General features: G+C 41.8%; 1 protein-coding gene across 1 annotated transcript; it reads right to left on the bottom strand.

Annotated features, from left to right (window-relative positions):
- Positions 1-2097: 2097 nt before the first annotated feature.
- LOX (lysyl oxidase) lies at positions 2098-18798 on the bottom strand. Its single transcript, XM_086705607.1, has 7 exons — positions 18040-18798; positions 17570-17678; positions 15818-15955; positions 13929-14085; positions 10743-10838; positions 9729-9844; positions 2098-5736 (listed from the first exon to the last, which is right to left on the bottom strand). The coding sequence occupies exons 1-7, from the start codon at positions 18662-18664 to the stop codon at positions 5730-5732; spliced, it is 1248 nt and encodes a 415-aa protein (XP_086561733.1). The 5' UTR covers positions 18665-18798; the 3' UTR covers positions 2098-5729.
- Positions 18799-20192: the final 1394 nt, after the last annotated feature.

Here is a 20192-nt window from a genome sequence, read left to right as displayed (position 1 = left end):
AATGGTTGACTTGGATGTTTGCTGTGGTATAATTCACTAGTTTGCAAATAACTCGTTGGTAACATTGGCTCCAGATATCTGCATTTGTTCAATAAAGATAAGTGCAATGAAGATCCAATATTATTTGAACCGTTTGCAAAAAGGAGTTGTTTCTGACCCGTCTCTACCATTGTATTTGTCCTTAGTCCTTGGTACATACAGCTGTCATGACCGCTGGGTTGACTTGGTCTGTAAAGGTACTGAAAACTAGCAGTGTTCTAACAGTCCATTTTCTTGGTCATTGTATTGACGGTTCATTCACCTTTTGGTTTGTGAGTTTTCTCTGTCTCTCTCTCTCTCCAGATTTGGTGCCTGTTACCCATAGTTAAGCAGCGAATTATTGGCAGCAAATTATAAATATATGCATATATCCTTCCAAGTCATTCATTCCCAATCCTGTTTTTCCCTGTCCTTGATGAGAAATATTAAGATTTACTTGAAATTTACTTAAATGATGCTATCACATATGAAATTATTTCAACTATACAAAATGAATGAACCATGAAGAAAATGATTAATTCGCCCTGAATGCTATAAACAACTGATATCTGGGAGAGGAGAGATTTTAATGAGGAGTATCTAAAGCATTCAAATTATTGGACAGATAGGAAAGATGTATGTTTCCTTCTAAAATAGAACATGGTTTAGAGACTGAAATAATGATCTCAACTGAAAGGATCCTATTTAACCATTAGGTTTTTAGAAAGCAAGGCAAGCAATGAATTTGTGGGTTTTAAGTGTTTCTGTGTCCCATAGTCCAAATACTATCACTATCATATATTTGTTTTTTGTTTTTGTTTTTGTTTTTTATTATTATATGAAATTTATTGTCAAATTCGTTTCCATACAACACCCAGTGCTCATCCCAAAAGATGCCCTCTTCAATTTGTTTTAATTAATTAATAAATTATCTCATTTTTATGAACTGGTAATTACTTAGTATGTCATATGCCAGAGTTGTCCAAGATAAATGGCTTAACAGAATAACAAGTGCTATTTAAAAAAAAAAAACCAAAAAACAAAACTTTTGTGGCAAAACAAATGTGAGAAATACTGGATAACACAGACAAATTGATTTCTTTACTGCAGGATCTCTGAGACTCTTTAATATGCTAATATGTATTGGGAATCTCCACCATAGAGATAACATCTCCCATATCTATTTTTCTATGTGATTCTTTCTGAGTAACAGTATCTTGCAAAATTAGAACTCTTCTATACATGCTTTAATTGGTTATTCCACCTCTCTGTTAATCCTCTACTAATACCTGTGGCAAGGATTAGAAATATTAATAAATGAGTGTCATAAGACAGGCACCTTTTCTAACACAAGGAAAGGTCCACTCTCCCCTGTCTTTGTTTCATGAGCTTTTGGTTGAATGAAGAGTACTCAAAACACTGACCACTGACGAGATAAGAGAAATCATATTTTTATTAATAATGAAAGTGTGTTCAGATACTTTGCCTTGAGCAAGCAAGGGAAGCATGAAATTTGTGGTGTCACTGAGAACCGACTACTCAGGTCTGCAACCTGCTGGCCACAAGCCTACATCCGTTTTACCTGCAAGAGCTCATTAAAGGTGAATTGTGAGTTGATTTTGCAAATTGTCCCCCCAAAGCACTCGTCCACCCTTTGGTGCCTGTTTGTCCTTCCAGGTTATCAGCTCCCAGGCTAATCTGATATACCTTTAGATAAGACATCTGTGATAGCAATGATTCTCTTTATATAAATAATTTGTAGCTTGAGTTGGATAAGTCCCCTAGCAGTATATATATGCTCAGGTATATTTCTTATAAATCAGAGTGTGGTTGTTCTCATAATGCCTGCTGTACATCCTTAGAGAGGTTAGGATCAATTCATGTGCAAGTTTCTTTTTAAAACATCGGCTACATTTTTATCCATCAGAAACAAGTTTCAAGTCATGTGAGCTCGTTAAACAATTTGTTAATACAAAAGGCAACTAAGCAAAACCACCAGCCATAGTCATGGTTTTAAGATTTTAACCTAAAATGAAAATCATATCATTTATTTGTATTTAACAACAAATGACCACTATAGACACTTGAAATCATTTATTCAAGGCATTTTTACATAATCTTGCAATCATAGTATAGGCATATAATAAAAGAATGTGAGAATGTAAAGAAGAATATAAAGCCAGTGTCTGGGCATTTAAAATAAAAGCTCTTTAAAAAAGTTACAGATGTTTTACAAATAGGATTCCTGAAAAATTTGGAAGAAACTAAAACTTCATCAAAAACATTACAATACCAAATCACATGTCATTTAGTTCATAGCAAGCAGTTATATATTAATTAAATGTTTCTATCTTGTGAGCTAAGACTTAATACATTTTACATTCAAGTTGAAATATTTCAGCACCATTCTGGTTTGAAGGATAAATGAAATGCTTTAAGTGTTCAAAAGTGGCCCAGGCCTTTGGGTAGTTGGGAATGAGATAGAGCTGTTGATTGAATATGCTGATTGTGAATATGAATTCTGAACATAAAAAATCCAGAAAAGGGGCATTTTTACTTATCATTTACTATACAGTTAATATCAAAACAAGGTATTTTTAAATTGTATTTTCACACAGTTTGCTAAAGATGAATTCTCAGTGCCATGATCATTTTAGTGGACTGCATTTCCTTCAGAATCTGAATATTACGAATGTTTATAAGTGTGATTATCCTATGAGATTTCAGAGAGAAAAAAATTGTTCATTATTACAAACAAAACATAGTGAATAATTAGATGATAGAAATTGTGGATAAAATTACTATGTAAAAATATAAAGATTTCCTGGAAACAGGCAATGGATTCTTGTGGATACTTGTGGATTCGTATGTGATAGTACTGTTGGGAGACTGAATCCTAGCCTCAAAGGTCAAGACATCTTTAATGCAGACTGCAGTCTAAATAATTATGAGGCTACTAACATGGCATATGGAAGGAGTCAATAAATTATTTTCTTATTTAGTCCTTTTTTTCAGAGTCTTTATTAGTTTAAAAGCCAATCTCTTTCCAGCACTCCACATTTTTGGGATTATTTCTATCTCCTTTTTAAAAAAAAATTTATTTGGAATTTGGTAAGGCTGGATTATGTTTTTTTGTTTAAATTTTATTAATGAATAACTTTGACCAGCTAATCACTATATGTGAATTTTTGTGGTTATTCAGAGATGAGATCCCTTGAGGTTCAAAAATATTGAGTGTTAAATCAATACTTATGAGTTATTCGGGAGTGTTTAAGGGTAATGGGAGGAAGGAATATTTACATAAGGAATAAGCAAGAAAGTTTAGCCTCCTAATTGAAACTTTTTTTTCTCAAAATCAACCAAATAGTAGGCTTTATATTTAAGAGGCAGACATTTCAAGGATTGAAAACATAGTTTTAATTATTAGTAACACATACATGCATATAGCTATTTATTTTAACTTATTTTTTTAAAATAAAATATGGTCATGAAAAACAATAGTGCTAAAAAAAGAAAAATTTCAGACATGTATTTATAGTTGTTAAAAATGAAATAAAGTGGACCTAAAGGGAGATAATGACATTTTTAATACTTCTTGAGGTTAGGGGACAGTTGTTGTTTTTTAATATCCCAAGGCCTAGCATGTAAGCACCTGGCATGTAATTAGGCCCTTGAATGATGATGGATGGACAGACAGATGGAAAGCTCCATGAATGATAGTAAATGTCTTCTCATATGTGTTCAAAGGCCATGCTATAATTTTTACAAGGATAAGAATCTCAATGGCCTTGATCTGTAGATGCCAGTCTGGCTCAGTATTAATACTGACAGTAGTTTTGTTGTGTTTTTTTTTTAAGCAAGTATATTAAAATATCTCTATTAGAAAAGATAATAATTTGAAAGGATCACTCTACAGTCTTAAAACTAAAAAAACGCAACGTAAGGCAAAGAGGTACATCAAAGAAGCTATTCCGTAGCTCAGATACTAGCTCAGTAAAAGTTCTGGGTCTCTGTCAAGCCGCATTCTCTGTTGATAAGCGTGTGCCCTGGTAGAGGAGGATCACATCGGCGCCTGGACGATGGTCCATCTCTATCCCCTCTTGCCACGCTAGGCACTAGTGAGTAGGGAACGATTCTTAGCAGTTGGTGTTGACTTTACGAGTCTATGACGTATGATATACGTGACATAACAGTGAGGGATGCCGCCTCACTTTTAAATTCTACCAAACATGTCCTGGCACTGGAAATCCCTTGCTTGAGATTTGAATACTGGTTCACGTAGGAAGACTTCTGCCTGAGCACCACTAACTTAAAAGTGTCATTTGATTTCTCTCTGTACCTTTTGGATCTAGGGGGGAAAAAAGGAATCTTCCAAATTTTGTTGTGGCACATGGTTTCACAGTTTGAAAATAAAATCACAGCTGTCTCATGGTGCAGCACAGCCCTTCGTTGTATAGAAAGTATTCTCTTTCCCTTATTCACCAACCCCTCAAGTATGTAGTGTTACATGCTTTGCTAATTTGGTTTACACTTCAGACACACAGGAAAAAAAAAATGTATGATTGATTCCTGGATGACCTGATAATGTTCCTATATCCAGATATGATGTTTTCTATTCTGGATAATTAAAAAAAATTTTTTTTTAGCATTCTTCATTTTAAAGCATTCTTCATTTTCTACATTAAAAAATGTAGAAAAGTTGAAAATCCTAAGATGTTTTTCATCAATTTTTTTTTAAAGCATTTGAGAGACAGTTGTGGTTTTGGGGACTTGTTTGTATGATTTTTATGTCAACAAGGAAAATATTTTTAGCTAATAGGTCCATATACTTAAATGCATACATAGTATCTCTGAATGTATCACATCTATCATCAGAATGACTTCCCATTCACACAGTCGTCCTCCGTATACCAGTCCCCAGAATGGTGATTCTAAGAATGCCACTTAAAAGGTCTCTGCCCATAGGAAAATTAAAGAATTGAGGCAGCAACAGTGAATGTCAGACAGGTCTTGGGCAGCTCAGTTACTTAATTTGTTCCAAAACAAAGCTGACTTAAGTCAGAATGAAATGGTACACTTAAACAGAAAGACAGGAGTTTACTAATTTTAAAATGTAAACATAAATTTTATATAGGGATGTAACTATCTGAATACATATGTTGCCATTTCTCTGCTATATAATAATATTTCTTGACACCAATGGTAATATGTTTGGTCCTTCCTCAGCACCAGATGTGTCCATATCTATTCGCACAGTAGGAACCTCCTTTCTAAACGGATCTATGCTAAGACATATACAAGCCAGTTATTGCTGTGGTTTACTGAAGTTTCAGCACTTAAGAAAATTCTCAGTTCATAGTAATTTTGGCTCATTCACTGAAATGTTATTTTCCCTTTTACACTGTAATTTCTGAAGGAGCCTAAGAAATTTGGATTTCCTTGAAAGGGCCACATGTACATCTACAGAATGGAAACACTGTGTTCATTCGCAAGGTAATACAAATAATAATATTAAAAATGTCCCAAATAATGCCAATTTAAATGTCCAAAATCCAGTTATGTGCTTGGGTGTAAAAGAGTCCAAAAAAAAATTCTTTTGTTGTTTTCTGTTCTGTCTTTGAAAATATATAAGTCCTACTGAAGTTAATCTATTTTTTCCCACTTGAGAACACCAGGCACTGATTTATCCATTGGGAGTTTTGGCTTGCTTTCTAATACCTAGATTAAGAAAACAAAATAAGACAAGTTATTAACTTGATAATATTATGAATGAGTACAGTAGACACGTTTAAAGTTGACCCTTTAAAAAAAACATCTGTAGCAATTTCTCTCCACCTAAGCAACAGTCACCTTATGAAGTTACCCATGAATACACTCTTTTAATACTGATTTGAAGGAGGTGGCTTTGTTAGTAGCTTTGTTAATAGAAAGTGTATGTCTGGTATCTACAGACTTGATGTGTAGAGGTAAAAGAAACAGCCTCTAAAAGAACGGAGAGTAAAGCAGGCCTTATGGGACCAGAAGCCCTGCCCAGATGAGTTCACTCCAGGGAGCAAGTACAGTATGTCCACCTAGACGCAGGATCTTGGCCTCTGCACTGTCCCACGTTACTCCTCTCTCAGCACAGTTTTGGATGTAGAATGATGCATTCATAGGCAGATACAGGGTCAAAGCCAATCAATGAAATACAGTATTTATACTATGATCACAGATCCCCACATAAAGAAAATAATCAGTCTTAAGTCACAGACCGTCAATTTCCAGGTACTAAGTTTTGTGAGTGGAGAACTTAATCACAGTATCATAAAACTGAACTGGGCCACAGTCACTGGGTCCATACATTTTGTTTACAGTGAGGACAATGAGGGAGAGAGGCTATATCAAAGGCATACCCTGTCTTACTGGGTAGTTTTTACACACCATTGGAATACTCTCCAGTGTTTGATTAGCATGAAAAACATCAGTGAACCGAGAGATGATATGTCTTTAAAGAGTTAAAAACGGTAGGGATTCCTGGGTGGTGGCTCAGTCAGTTAAGTGTCTGACTCTTGATTTTCATTCAGGTCATGATCTCATGGTTCATGAGATTGAGCCCACATCAGACTCTGTGCTTGGGATTCTCTCTGCCCCTCCCTGCTTGTGAATGTGCATGCATGCATGAACTCTCTCTCCCAGTCTCACTCACTCTCTCTGTCTCTCAAAATAAATAAACATTTTTTAAAAATTATTTTTTTTTTAAGTTAAAAAAGTACTATAACATTACCAAGGGAATCAGGTGCAGTGCCACTTACAAGCCACCAGACTGACCCCATGGCTTTAGGCAAGTTACACTCCTTGATCAAGGAACTTCAAAGACTCCTCATGGCCTTCAGAATGAAGTTCAAACTTTCTGGCTTCCTCTTCAGTGATCCCTTTGATCTGGTCCCAATTTAGCATCCTTTTAGCCCAGTTCTTAACCCCATGAAACACATGCCTTAGCCACACAAGAAGACTTGGTTTTCCAAATCTGTCCTACAGTTTCTTCCTGTCATGGGGGACCAGTGATATTAACTCCTCTTGACATGCCCTTCCCCAACTGCCCCCTGCAGCTCAGTCCTCTTCAACCTTCAAGGCCTAGTTCAAATTCTTTCCTAAAGCCAGTCCTGAATCTCAGCTAGAGAAGATGGCTCCTTCCTCTGAATGCTTATCCCTAGCAAGGGAGACCAGAAGCAAAAGTCCTAACAAAGGAGGCAGGCATCATTCATCTGAAGGCAAGGCTTCCTCTCTCGAGTCACGGTCTCTGCACATCTCCCATTATTATCCACCCCTCGAGAAGTACCATCTTGTTATTTGATTACATATCACTGTAGATCATTTCACCTTCTCCTATTTCCATCTATCTGATCAATACTACTTATTAAAATTTTACCTCAACCAGTCTTGCAATTTAGTTACAGTCAATGACAACTGGTTTAAAAAAAGAAAGAAAGAAAGAAAAATAAAACAACTCTGTGCTGGAGCAATATAAAGGTTTTTTATTTGTTTCAAACACCTGGCGATAACCAATTGAATAGATTCTACTGATGAAAATCAAGACACACTCTGTGCTACAACAGTCACATCTCCAGACCCATTCTTAGCACAAGGTCAGCCTTTGTACCTGCAAAGTCACCTGGCTTGTAGCAGAGATCCTTCAGTTTCCCTGCATTTTATTTTACCCCTTGTGGAATTTTCAGAGTGTAGCTCTCCTATAGTTCTATGTGTCTTTCTCTGAGCCTCTCAATTCCACATCCTAAATTCCCTGAAAGAGAGAGTCATTTCTCTACTGTCCAAGCATTGAATGAGAGGCTACTTGGTGGCAGGTTTGTACCCGGGTACATACAGTGATGGACAAGAGACTGCATCCCAGCCATGACGGGACAGATAGGAGACAGACATTACACAGCAGATTCACATGTAAAGTAATTGAGAATTCCTGTCATACAGTTCCAAGGGCACACAGTAAAGGGTTAGAAACCGTATTTATCTTTGCATTAGTCTTTAATAGCTAGTTTAGGACCTCAGTGAATCCACAGTGCAAAAGCAAGAATGCCAACAAATAGAGAATGAGTGAATAAGGAATCATAAAAATTGAGAGAAATTAATTAATCTATGCATTTTACACTATTTTAGTTTAGCTTAAATTACACTGATGTGGGGGCACCTGGGTGGCTCAGTCGGTTAAGCATCCGACTTTGGCTCAGGTCATGATCACACAGTTCATGAGTGAGTTCAAGCACTGCATTGGGCTCTGTGCTGACATCTCAGACCTGGAGCCTGCTTCAGATTCTGTGTCTCCCTCTCTCTCTGCCCCTACCCCGGTGCTCTGTCTCTCTCTCAAAAATAAGCATATTTTTTTTTCTTTTAATTACACTGATGTGCTAAGGATTTTCAGTTATCCTTTGATGAACTCCATACAATATGGGCCATATGCCCAGCCAGGTTTTCTGCACCGTGGGCATGTTCCCAAGAATACATTTGATTATCTTTTCTCGGTGCCATCCTTGTGCCGTCCTAGGCTGCATGTATCTGTAAAGCCGTGGTGCCGTTTGTAAAGCACAGGCTCGGCTCCCTTACAGAATAAGGAAAGGGCTCCCTCTCAGGTGAATACAGCCTGAGCCACAGCACACGGCCCAGAGCATGGAACGTGGGCTGCTCTGAACCCCACACCTCCTCTGGCCAGGAGCCCAGGTGTGGGGGAAAGCCTGCACAACTGGGTTTGGGTAGGTCTGGGAAATCCCACAAACCACAGATTTACGTGGGGCCAACCAACCACTCTCCTGGGCTGTGTATCAAGGAGAAAGGGGTATTAAGTGTGAGTTTCCAGTGCAGCTCTGTGACATGTTTCCACAGTGGCCCAGTGGCACTGGTGCCTCTCCCAGCTGGACACTTTCAGTATCATTCCAACAGTGTTTGTATTACTGGGAATGTAGCACTCCCAGGTCGCACAGGTGATGGTTCGGGTCCTTAAGCCAGTACCGCCAGAGCAGGCAGGGCTTAAGGGATCAAGTAGGGCAGAGACCAGCAGGCCAAACTCCCTAACCTTCCTTCAGTTACTTTCATCACAGCACCACCCCTGTTAATATTTATGTGCTGGGAGTCCCTCTGAGCTTGCATTCAAAGAAGAGTTCCGGGGCTAGGAAAAGTATGCAGGAACTTCCACACACGCCTCCCTTCCTAGGATATTTCACTAGTACTTGTGGTTTTAGAACTCAAATTTGTAAAATCTTGGTTTTGTACAGAACAGGCGGTCTGACCTCTTCGGTCGAGTACTTTAAGGCAGTGATTTCCAAAATGTACTTTAAAGAACTCTAGGAATTTCTTCAGGGCTGCTTCATGGACTCTGGTGAAGATTGAGGAAATCCAACTGTTTGGGATCCCCCAAGGTCACCCACACTGCATACGGCCTGTTTTACATATTCATCCGCCCCAGGGGCTTTGCGGGTAAACAGTCTGTTCTGTGTGTATATCCTGTCCTGCAAACTCAGCTTTAGGATGATAAAAACCAGAAGACATCTGCCCTCCCCCTTCTCCACCATCATTAAAGGAAGATCAACCCTAATCACGGGATAGCACAGACTGCTTTCCAGGCAAGCTGCGGTAGTAGTAGAAAGAGACACATGTATAATGCCTGTCACTGAGCTAAAACGCTTTGAGAACAGAATCAACTAAGCTAGGCAGTTAGGACTCACGGTGAAATTGTGCAGCCCGAGGCATACGCATGGTGTCCCGTGTAGCGGATTTCACAGCGCACGACGTTGTTAGAATAGTCTGATTCCGGCACCAGGTAGCTGGGGTTCACGCTGACCTAGGCAATGTAAATATCATCCGTGTTTCAGATTTCATCAGCAGTGTTTGCTGGTTAATAGCTTCCTATTTCCACAAGGCTACAACAAGGAAATGCATCAACTTCATCAAGCAGGGCGGGGGGTTAAAAAGTGAGGCAAGTGGTAAAACTCTGGAGAAGTTACAGAAGGCGGCCATATATTTTTCACTGAAGTTCTTAAAATAACTTTTTCATATACGTATGTTGGTTTAGAAATATTTCTGTATGCCTAGGTGGCTCAGTTGGTTAAGGGTCAGACTTTGGGGCTCAGGGTTCCAGCCCCATGTTGGGTTCTGTGCTGACAGCTCAGAGGCTGGAGGGTGCTTTGGATTCTGTCTCCCACTCCCCTGCTCACTCGCTTTCGCTCCCTCTCTCTCTCGCTCGCTCTCTTGCTCTCTCTCAAAAATAAACATTTAAAAAAAGAAATATTTTGGGGTGCCTGGGTGGCTCAGTTGATTAATCGTCCAACTCTTGATTTCCACTTAGGTCATGGTCTCACAGTTTGTGAGTTTGAGTCCCACATCAGGCTCTGTGCTGATAGTGTGGAGCCTGCTTGGGACCCTCTCACTCTCTCTCTCTCTCTCTCTCTCTCTCTCTCTCCCCCTCTCCCTCTCCCCCTCCCCCTCCCTCCCTCCTCCTCTCTCCCTCTGTCTCCCTCTGTCTCTCTCTGCCCCTACCAGACTGTCTGTCTCTCTCTGTCTCTCTCTCAAATAAACTTCAAAAAAAAAAAAAAAAAAAAAACACTTTTTAAAGAAATATTCCTATGGGATATATAATTGCTTGCAGCGTTGTGATTATTTAACATTGGATTCAGAAGGGGAGGTCCATTGAGTTGCAATCAAAATAAATTGCAGGTTTCTATTTTCAAAGGTCTCTCTACCTTTAGAATGTAGTTTCCAGGCTTTACATCTGTAATATCAATCCATTGGCAGTCTATGTCTGCGTTATAGGTATCATAGCAGCCAGGACTCAACCCCTAGAAGAAAGAAAATTTAAAGATTATTTAAAAAGATGGTATAAGGTTAGAACATGTTAAAGAATGTGTTTAGTAGTTGCAAATTAAATTTTAAGTGAGTACTTACAAGAGTTTGACATAAAGCTATACTTCTATCACATTTCCTTTGAGAAGTATATATTACCCAGCTTTATAGAACCTCCAGCTAAAAAAACACAGGACTAATATAAGTAGTAGTACATGTAGCTTCTTGCACGTGTCATCAGTTACCAGTGATAAATACACGCTAAGTGACAGGACAGGCCTCCACCAAAATTCTAGAATATCACCAGTTCAGCGATAAAGGCCATGTAATAATCCCCTTAACTCACACATCCTCAGCTCAACTAGCCTTTCCAGTCTCTCTTGGAATTACCCTCCTTCACTCTGAGTGCCCGGATTTTATAGTGTTTGTGCTCTCATGCTCTACATTAAAATTGTACTGTATAACAATATATCTCACTAGAGATTAGAAGCTCCTTTAGGGTGGTGTCTATGTTGCATTTTTGAGTAGCTAACATTTATGAAGTATGTATCATGTGCCAGGACCAATCTAAAACATGTTACATCTATAAATTCAATGTTCACAACTACAGGACAGGAGCTGTTATTATCCCCATTTTACAGATGAGGAACATGAGGCACTGTACGGTCAGTTAAGTCACTCAAGGATATATAGCTGGTAAGTGGCTGAGATGGTTTTGAGTTTAGGCATTCAGGAGTCCAGGATCCCTATTCTTAACCAGCACATTATTCATTCTCTCTCTCTCTCTGTCTCTCTCTCTCCCTCCCTCTCTCTCACATTGTCACTGAAATATTTTATTAAATTAAAGGGATGAATGTATGCCTCAATGAATGAATACCACATCACTCGAGTTGCTAAGATATTCACTTCAATGAGGAAATGAGTGCCTTCTACAGGCCTGGAGGAGGAGAATTCCAATAAGATACAGTCCTTGCTCTCCAGAATGTTACAGTCTAGGGAAATCTGTTCAAATTGGAGTCCATAGGTATATTCTTGATGCAATTAGCCCCTTCTTGAGAAGATTTAACTGTTGTATTTTCATCTGAATACTAAAGTAAATTTTAAAGCATATGTTGGAATCATTTTAACTCACTGTTGCCACTGAATTTCAGCACCCAAAATTTCTTCGGTGCTTAAGATCACCTTGTTACCAAAAGAGCTTTAAGAGCTCTGAAACTGGTACATCAGCTGGCAGAATTTAAGTGATTAACTTTGATTATTTGAACTAGCACACCAAGAACAGGAATTTTTAAGGCCATTAAAAAAATAAAGAAACAGGCATTTCACATATTCAAAGTCAAACTGTAAGCACAAATGAAATGTAGAACCTTAGCCAACATTGTCTAAATTCGCCGTTTGGTTGTAGCAAAAGAGAACCATTGGTTACATTAAATTAATGAAGTTAATTTAACTGCTTCTAGTTTCATGTGTGTTGAACATGTAAATTTATTATCTAAGAACTTACAAGTTAGGGGCGCCTGGGTGGCGCAGTCGGTTAAGCGTCTGACTTCAGCCAGGTCACGATCTCACCGTCTGTGAGTTCGAGCCCCGCGTTGGGCTCTGGGCTGATGGCTCAGAGCCTGGAGCCTGTTTCTGATTCTGTGTCTCCCTCTCTCTCTGCCCCTCCCCTGTTCATGCTCTGTCTCTCTCTGTCCCAAAAATAAATAAACGTTGAAAAAAAAAAAAAATTAAAAAAAAAAAAAAAGAACTTACAAGTTAGATGAAAGTATAGATATAAGGAAGTTATATCTATTTTTATGTTTGGGTACATTTAAACTACATTAAAATACAACTAGTCTAAGTTATCATTGGGGCTTTGTCAGAATTTTTTTTTCCCCTTTAAATAAAGTCTGTGTTGAAGAAACATCAGTCTAGTGAAAAGCACGAATACAAAAATCACTTGTAATACAAGACCGGGTGAACAGTGTTTAAACAGGACATTCAACATGGAAAGTAACTGATAAGAAAGCTACCATAAATAATGAAATGGGGTCACCCCAAGGAGTTGGAAGACTAGAAGTCTTATAAATACCTACAGACCTAAATTCAGATATTTCGACAGAGAGCTTTCCAGAGCGCCTCTTTTCCTACATGGAGGGAATAAACTCCAGGTGCCGTGCACAGGCAGGCGGCTACTGTGGGGCCGGAGATTGCCAAATGAAAAGGGAACCTCTCTGCCCACATATGTGCAATGTGTGGGTAGGTTATATCTTTTATTTGAACAATAAGTGCTGCCTCCAGGGCATGTAGAATTGAACCTTTTGCCCCCTCCAATTGCTATGGTGTTTTAAGCTCAGAGAAAGAAGCAGTGGTGACATTTAGGTCACCAAAAAGCTTCCTGCCACAGCCCTAGAATTTACTCCCCAAGATACCAGCTGCTCATCCCTTTGTGCCCTGCCTGATGTACATTCACTACTCCTTGCCAAGAGTCCGGCTAGAGTAAAATTATAATGTCCTTTTACAAATGAGGGCTTCTTATGGAAATACTGGCCTGGCTTTTAACTGACACACATTTTCCCGTTATAAGGCATACACACTGCTGAGGTCAGCACTATTTTTAAAAATCCATCCAAGGGACATCTGACATCAATTATACTGTAGGTTTAAATATATATGCGTGGAGAAAGAAACTGTGTCCTTCTATTCTTATTTTCATGCTTAAAAGAGACTGATTTTGAGGAGCTCTTCAAGAAACAGGTTTCTCTTTGTTGGCGAGCCCCAATCACCATTCTGTCGCTAACTTAATAGGTGGAGGGAGGAATGGTTTTGAAGGGGAGAACACAGAGGTGTCTTTTCCACAGTTACTTACCAAGCCAGTTACAGAATACAGAATGAGTGCAGATACTGGAAACCATTTGGCTTTTTTCAGAGGCTAAACCACTACTTTTCATCATGGAGCATAGCGATTATGCACATTGACCTTCTGTGATGAGGAAATGCTTTAAGAATAATTCAGATCACCAAGCCACCAGTTTCCTTTTCCCAATTATTTTCCATCCTGACCGGATGACCCCCTGTGGGTTCCCGATTTCAGGCAGCCAACCTACCTGTGTGTGGGCAGTACATGCAAATCGCCTGTGGTAGCCATAGTCACAGGAGGTGTCCTCAAGACAGAAACTCGCTTTGTGGCCTTCAGCCACCCTCCTCTGGGTACTGGCATCGAGTAGGTCATAGTGGCTGAATTCATCCATGCTGTGGTAATGTCTGATGTCCCACACAACACAGAGACAGAACATACAGAGAAAGCCATGAGGATTTTAGACGAATTCCCCACTGCCTCCCACACTTGTTTTCACATTAAAATTGAGATCAAGTTTGGGGTGCCTGGGTGGCTTAGTGGGTTGAGCATCCAACTCTGATCTCACATTTTGTGAGCCCCATGTCAGGATCTGCACTGACATTGCAGAGCCTGCTTGGGATTCTCTCTCTCTCTCTCTCTCTCTCTCTCTCTCTCTCTCACACACACAGTAAATAAACTTAAAAAAAGAAACTTATAGAAATTGAAATAAAGTTTACCTCTTTTTTTTAATGTTTATTTTCGAGAGAGAGAGACAGAGTGCGAGCAGGTGGGGGGGGGGGGGGGGCAGAGAGAGACAGAGACAGAATCTGGAGCAGGCTCCAGGCTCTGAGCTGTCAGCACAGAGCCTGACATGGGGCTCGAACCCACGAACCATGAGATCATGACCTGAGCTGAAGTCCAACACTTAACTGACTGAGCCACCCAGGCACCCCAAGATCAAGTTTATCTTAAAGCCAGATTCATGCTAGCTTTCCCTCCCCACCCCAGGGACAGCGATCTAACTTTGCTTTTAGGAAAAACAGACTTATTTTGAGCATTTTGCTTTCCTATTATACCCTGTTTCATCTTTGAATATTTAATAGAAATAGACATTAAACTATCTGTGTTTAAGTAGACCTTGCCATATGCTCTCTAGTATATTTCTTTTGGCTGCCAGTACTCATGTTTCATTCCAAATAAAAGAAGAGCACTCTTGGGAGGTTTCTGTGAGTTTTTAAAAAAGTGAGTTCTCACGTATTTAAAACCTTTACTCAAATACAAAGGAGAAACAATGGTGTGTTTTCCCCACCACTGTTATTTAACTAGTGTAAACTTTTATTTACAAATAAAATAATTCTACTTGATCAGAAAATTAGGTGTTCATATCTGTTTTTCTCATCTTGTTAAAGGAAAGGTGCTGAGCTCTTTATCTTCTCACAGAAGGAAAGAACGAGAAAAAAAAAAAAACATTCAAATTGCAGAAGGTTTAAGGGGCATCCTTCAGGATTTCCTGTCATTAAATACCTGGGCAAGTTACCAAGGGGAATTATAGAATTGCCTAATGTAAGGATCTTTAAATTCAGGACAGAACTGGCATTTACCCTGGGTTTGATACAGGCCTTGTAAAACAGAGGTCAGTCCTTGTCACCTCATGGAGTATAATCATCTCTTTCTTTGCAATTGGCATATAAATCCTTCTACTAACAACTTGCGGTCTTTCTGAAATGTTATCTCACTGTAGATGATCTTGGCTGTTGTTAACAAGTTTTTTGTTGTTGTTGTTATTGTTGTTTTTAGAAATCTTACCTGTAGTATGTTGGAATAAAATTCTCATGAAGCCCACTGTTGTATCCTATAGCAGTTTTAATCAGCTGGACTTAGAGTTTCCATTTTAAAAGATAAAAGGATCTTGTAGCTAATGTATTTTCTTAAATACAGATTCCCTTGATGATGTCACATTACACAAAGAAAATTCTAAATGTAAAATACCCAACAGCAGTGTTCTCCCTCTTCTATAAAAACTAAACCTTGGCATTTTTCACCTCCAGGACCACCTGAAAAAGGAAAAAACAACTCACAAGTACCCAGGAGGCCCGTCCACTTACTGGTGACAGGAGGCCCGCCCACTTACTGGTGACAGGAGGCCCATCCACTTACTGGTGACAGCTGTGCCACTCCCAGGAGTATCTTGGTCGGCTTGGTAAGAAATCTGACGTCCCTTGGTTTTTCACTCTTTGGGGGAATCGCAGCAACACCCTGTGATCATAATCTCTGACATCTGCCCGGTATGCTGAGCTGTGATTTTGAAAAAGGAAGCACTTTAATTTCCACAGGATATTAACTCAAGACAAAGTACAAGCAAAACCTTTCCAGTTTATAATGGCGACTGCCTCCCACCCCCCACTAGACTATCAGTTGCACAAGCCCAGCGCATTTTGCTTATTTTGTTTACTGCTGAATCCCCGGGTCCCAGAATGGTGCCTGGCAAGTGGCCCGATCTCAGTTGTGAATGTTTGTGGAATGAGTAAATGCATGACAACTAGGGACATCTGCAGTTAAAAAGTGAAAAAAAAAGTAACAAAATCAGCATTAAATGTGTATGCGCGATCAGTAAATTCTGTATTTGTAATCAGTTCTTGTTGAACCACATGAATGAGTAGAAATGATTCCAAATTAAAAAAAAAAAAAAAGAAAGAAAAAAAAAAGAAAAAAGTATGCCCTTATTAAGAACTTTGAATTTTGGGGTACCTGCGTGGCTAAGTAGGTTAAGCATCTGACTTTTGGTTTCTGCTCAGCTCGTGATCTCATGGTTCTTAAGTTCAAGCCCCACATCGGGCTCTATGCTGACCCCACCGAGCCTGCTTGGGATTTTCTCTCTCCCTCTCTCTCTACCCCTCCCCTGCTTGTTCTCTTTCTCAAAATAAATAAATAAACTTAAAAAAAATTTTTTTAAAGAACTTTGAATTTAACATTGTTTCTTCTTAAAGTGAGGAAATTAATTCTAAAAGCATACACCCAGATTAGATAAATAATTTTGTAACTTTGCTATCTGCAAAACAATGGCATGACTGTAATAATATCATAGGGAGAGCAGCGGAGTAAGTGATGCGAGACTCAGGAATGAAAATGGTAACTTTGGCTTTCTTCTCTTCCTTCCGCCTGACAGTTACAGAGGGTCAAAGTGGGAGAAAGATCCAGCTGAACAGATCAACATTACTTTGCTCCTTCTAATATATGTTGTGTGGATATATATTCAAATACTACTGAATATTTTCACTTTGCACTTGAACAGTTTTTTTATGAGACCTATCAAAACATCGTTTGCTCCCTCTGCTGGTTTCCCAGCGGCAAAGTCAGAGGATTCCATTCCCCAAATTGCTATGATTTTATTTTAGGACGGATTCAAAAACAAAGCTCTTGCTCGGGCTTATTCTGGCTGAAGTAATACCAAAACAACGAAGCTAAACTGTGGCCTTAAACAAAAGAAGAAAACCGAAGCTTTGCTCTGAGGGCTGCCACAGTGGCAAGTTAGCCCTCGGTTTTTTAAGGGGATATTAACAAGCTCTTCCATTACAATATTTTTTTCCACGTTATTGTACAGTTCTTTAGCTCCAAAGTATGAGGATCTTGGAAAAAGATCATGAGATCCCAACTCTCCACCGTAAGGGTTTGCTCCACCTCCCTGATTTGTGGCAGAGTTTGAAAGACAGAAGAACCCACAGACATCTTCAAAATGTTAAACACTCTCCATCCAGGTCAGCATGCCCAGCAGACCACATTCCACATTCCACTTGCCCCATTGCCCAACTCTTGTCTTCATGGAACAAGAGCTGTGGGAACCAGGCACTCGAGCAGCGCCTGAACCAAGACGGGTGCATGTAGCCAGGCCGAGGAGATCCTTGTCGGTACCTGGCCAAGCAGTTTTCCTCCGCGGCGCACCTCAGGTTGTACATGGACATCTTCTGCACGTACGTGGAAGCCTGGATGTAGTATGGGTCTGGCACCAGGTCCGGGAGACCTAAACGTCACCAGGCGATTGGGGGTGGGGGGGCAGGGGGAGAGGTAGCATTGAGACAACCCAGCCCCCCACCCCCACCCCCCGGCTTTGTGGTCCCTCCATGTCCCTTACCCTTCACCCTTCACCCAACCGGGCTGCGGGTAGCAGGAGAACGGGACGCCCTGGGCTGCAAAGCAAAGTGGAAAGAAAGCAGGAGGGGCCGGGAGTGCGGTTTGCACCAGATTCCAGGGCTGCCTCTGCAGGCGCAGGGGGAGGGATCGGATCTGCGGGACTCAGGCCTGCCGCGCCCAGGCAGCCACGTCGGGGAGCCAGAATTGGGGAAGGGGTGCCCGGCTGCTTCGGGCGACTTGGGGGTGCTTACCGTACTGGAAGTAGCCGGTACCGTATCCGGGCCGGTACCTGCTCCCAGGTCGGGGCCTTTCGTACGTGTCGTAGTAGTTGTAATAAGGGTTGTCGTCGGTGTACTTGTAGGGGTTGTAGGGGTCGTCGCCCACCATGCCGTCTACGCGGCTAGGCGGCCGCAGGTTACTGAGCGCCGGGCGCTCTCCTGGCTCCGTCCCATTGCCGTCGCGCGAGTCCCCAGCGTCGCGGGCCCCGGACGGCGAGTAGCCGGCTTGGAACCAGTGGCGAGCGGCGGGTCGGGGTCGGCCGGTGGCCCCCGACGAGCCCGGGGTCCGCTCCCGTGCTGCCGCCGTGCGGTTGCGAAGCAGCAGGATGGGCGTGCGCGGCTGCGGGACGGTGGCGTTGGCAGCGCCCGGGGCGGTGGCGCCCGGGTCCCTTCGGCGCTGCGGCTGGTACTGCGAGCCCAGGCTCAGCAGGCTGAACACCTGCCCGTTGTTCTCCCATTGGATCCGCTGGCGCCAGGCGGCCGGGGCCGCCGGCGGCTGGCGAGGGGGCTGTTGCTGGCCGGCGGCCGGCTGGGCGCAGCGCAGGAGCGCGCAGAGCTGCAGCGGCCCGAGCACGAGCGCGGTCCAGGCGAAGCGCATCGCTCCCTTTGCCCGATTGTCCCCACTCCGGGAGGACGTAGCTCGGAGACCAGAAAAACGGGGCCCAAACGTGAGAGAGAGGGACAACTCTCCAACCGGGGAGGCGGGCGCAGCGCGGGTAACTCAGTCCCCAGCAAGCGACGCCAAGGGTGGGCTGCAGACCCTCGTCCGGTACTGGCGGCTGCCGGGACGTGGCACCCGCCCGGCTCCTCTTTCCCAGTCCTTCTTTCTGGAAGGCGACGGGGAGCGGCGCGGCGGCCCCGGCGAGCGGGCAGCGTCTGGAGTGAAGGAAGGAGGAGAGATTTTAAACTTTCTGGCACGTTTGCAAAGTTACACAAGCAGTTCTGGCCCGGCAGCCCCTCCGCTATTTGTTCACGTAATGCGATTGGAAACGTGCGAGGCGGACAGCTCCTCGCCTCTGCCCCTCCCTCCCCGTCCTGTCCTCCTCCCCCCAGACACGTTGCACAGGCAGCGTTAAGGGGAAAGAACAAAACGGAACACACATCCTGAGACACACTCGGCTTAATCTGGGGCGAACATGCAGGAATTTCAAAAGACTCAGACAGGCGAAGGCAGCCAGGCCGTGGGGCGACGCCAAAATATGCACGAAGAAAAATGCTATTAGGTCACCAGCCCTGGAGAGGCGGGAAGTCGGGAGGTGGGGAGGGTGCTGGGGGCGAGAGAGTCGGGGAAGAGGGGGCGGGGAGGGACGATTGTGACTAACGTTTATCCATAAGGAGTTAACCAGACAAATTTCCCAATGCATACTCACTCGCTTTTATGGGAAGCGCCCTCGGCAAATAAACCCTGAGATATCAGATTTTGTTTTTCTGTGTGTAGGTAATATGAGAAATGGGTTACAAATTTGTTTCCTACAGTGAATATTTTAATAACCAAAAGTGAAATTTTGCAGGGAACCAAGCCATCTAACGCTGAAGGGATGAATAAACCTGTCTCCTTTTCAAAATGCCGGCCTGATTTGTACTGTGAGTGGGAGTGAAGAACCATCCTTCTTCTGGACAGTGTCTCCCAGGATATTTCAGCAAAGCGAGCTATAGCACTCAGAAGGCAGCTTCAAAGAAGCATTTTATCTGACTTTTCTCCTTGTACGACTATTTAGGAGGATTGACTTTGGAATTTATAATTAAGTCACTTTGTTAAATTCTGAAAAGTCCCATAAAACACCCTATGGTGTTTGTTTGACCTTCCAGTGTAAACAAAGGGGGTGCTGAAGAAACAGCCTTGGGGTTCAGATTCTGGTAAGGACAAGGGAGTAGGAGTGGCCAGGCAAGAATGGGTGGAAGATGGGTTGGAGGTAAGTAATGCCCACTGGAAAGAGATGTTTCATGGAGCAGTTATTCACATAGGAGGAGGAAGGGTTTAGGTAGTGTTGGAAGCATTCAATGAAAAAAAAAAAAAAAAAAAGAATCTTTAACCAGCCTGATTGAAAGCTGTGACTCAAAACCAGGCTTTAATAACCTTTTTATTGGTCTCATCATTGAGATGTTGTCCACATATACTTCATTAT

The sequence above is a fragment of the Puma concolor genome, chromosome A1 (genome assembly GCF_028749965.1).
Source record: "Puma concolor isolate L17-30 chromosome A1, mPumCon1.1.hap2, whole genome shotgun sequence".
In the NCBI taxonomy this organism is placed as follows: domain Eukaryota; kingdom Metazoa; phylum Chordata; class Mammalia; order Carnivora; family Felidae; genus Puma; species Puma concolor.
Note: the sequence above shows the minus strand (reverse complement) of the source record. Positions and strands in the feature narration are given on the sequence as shown.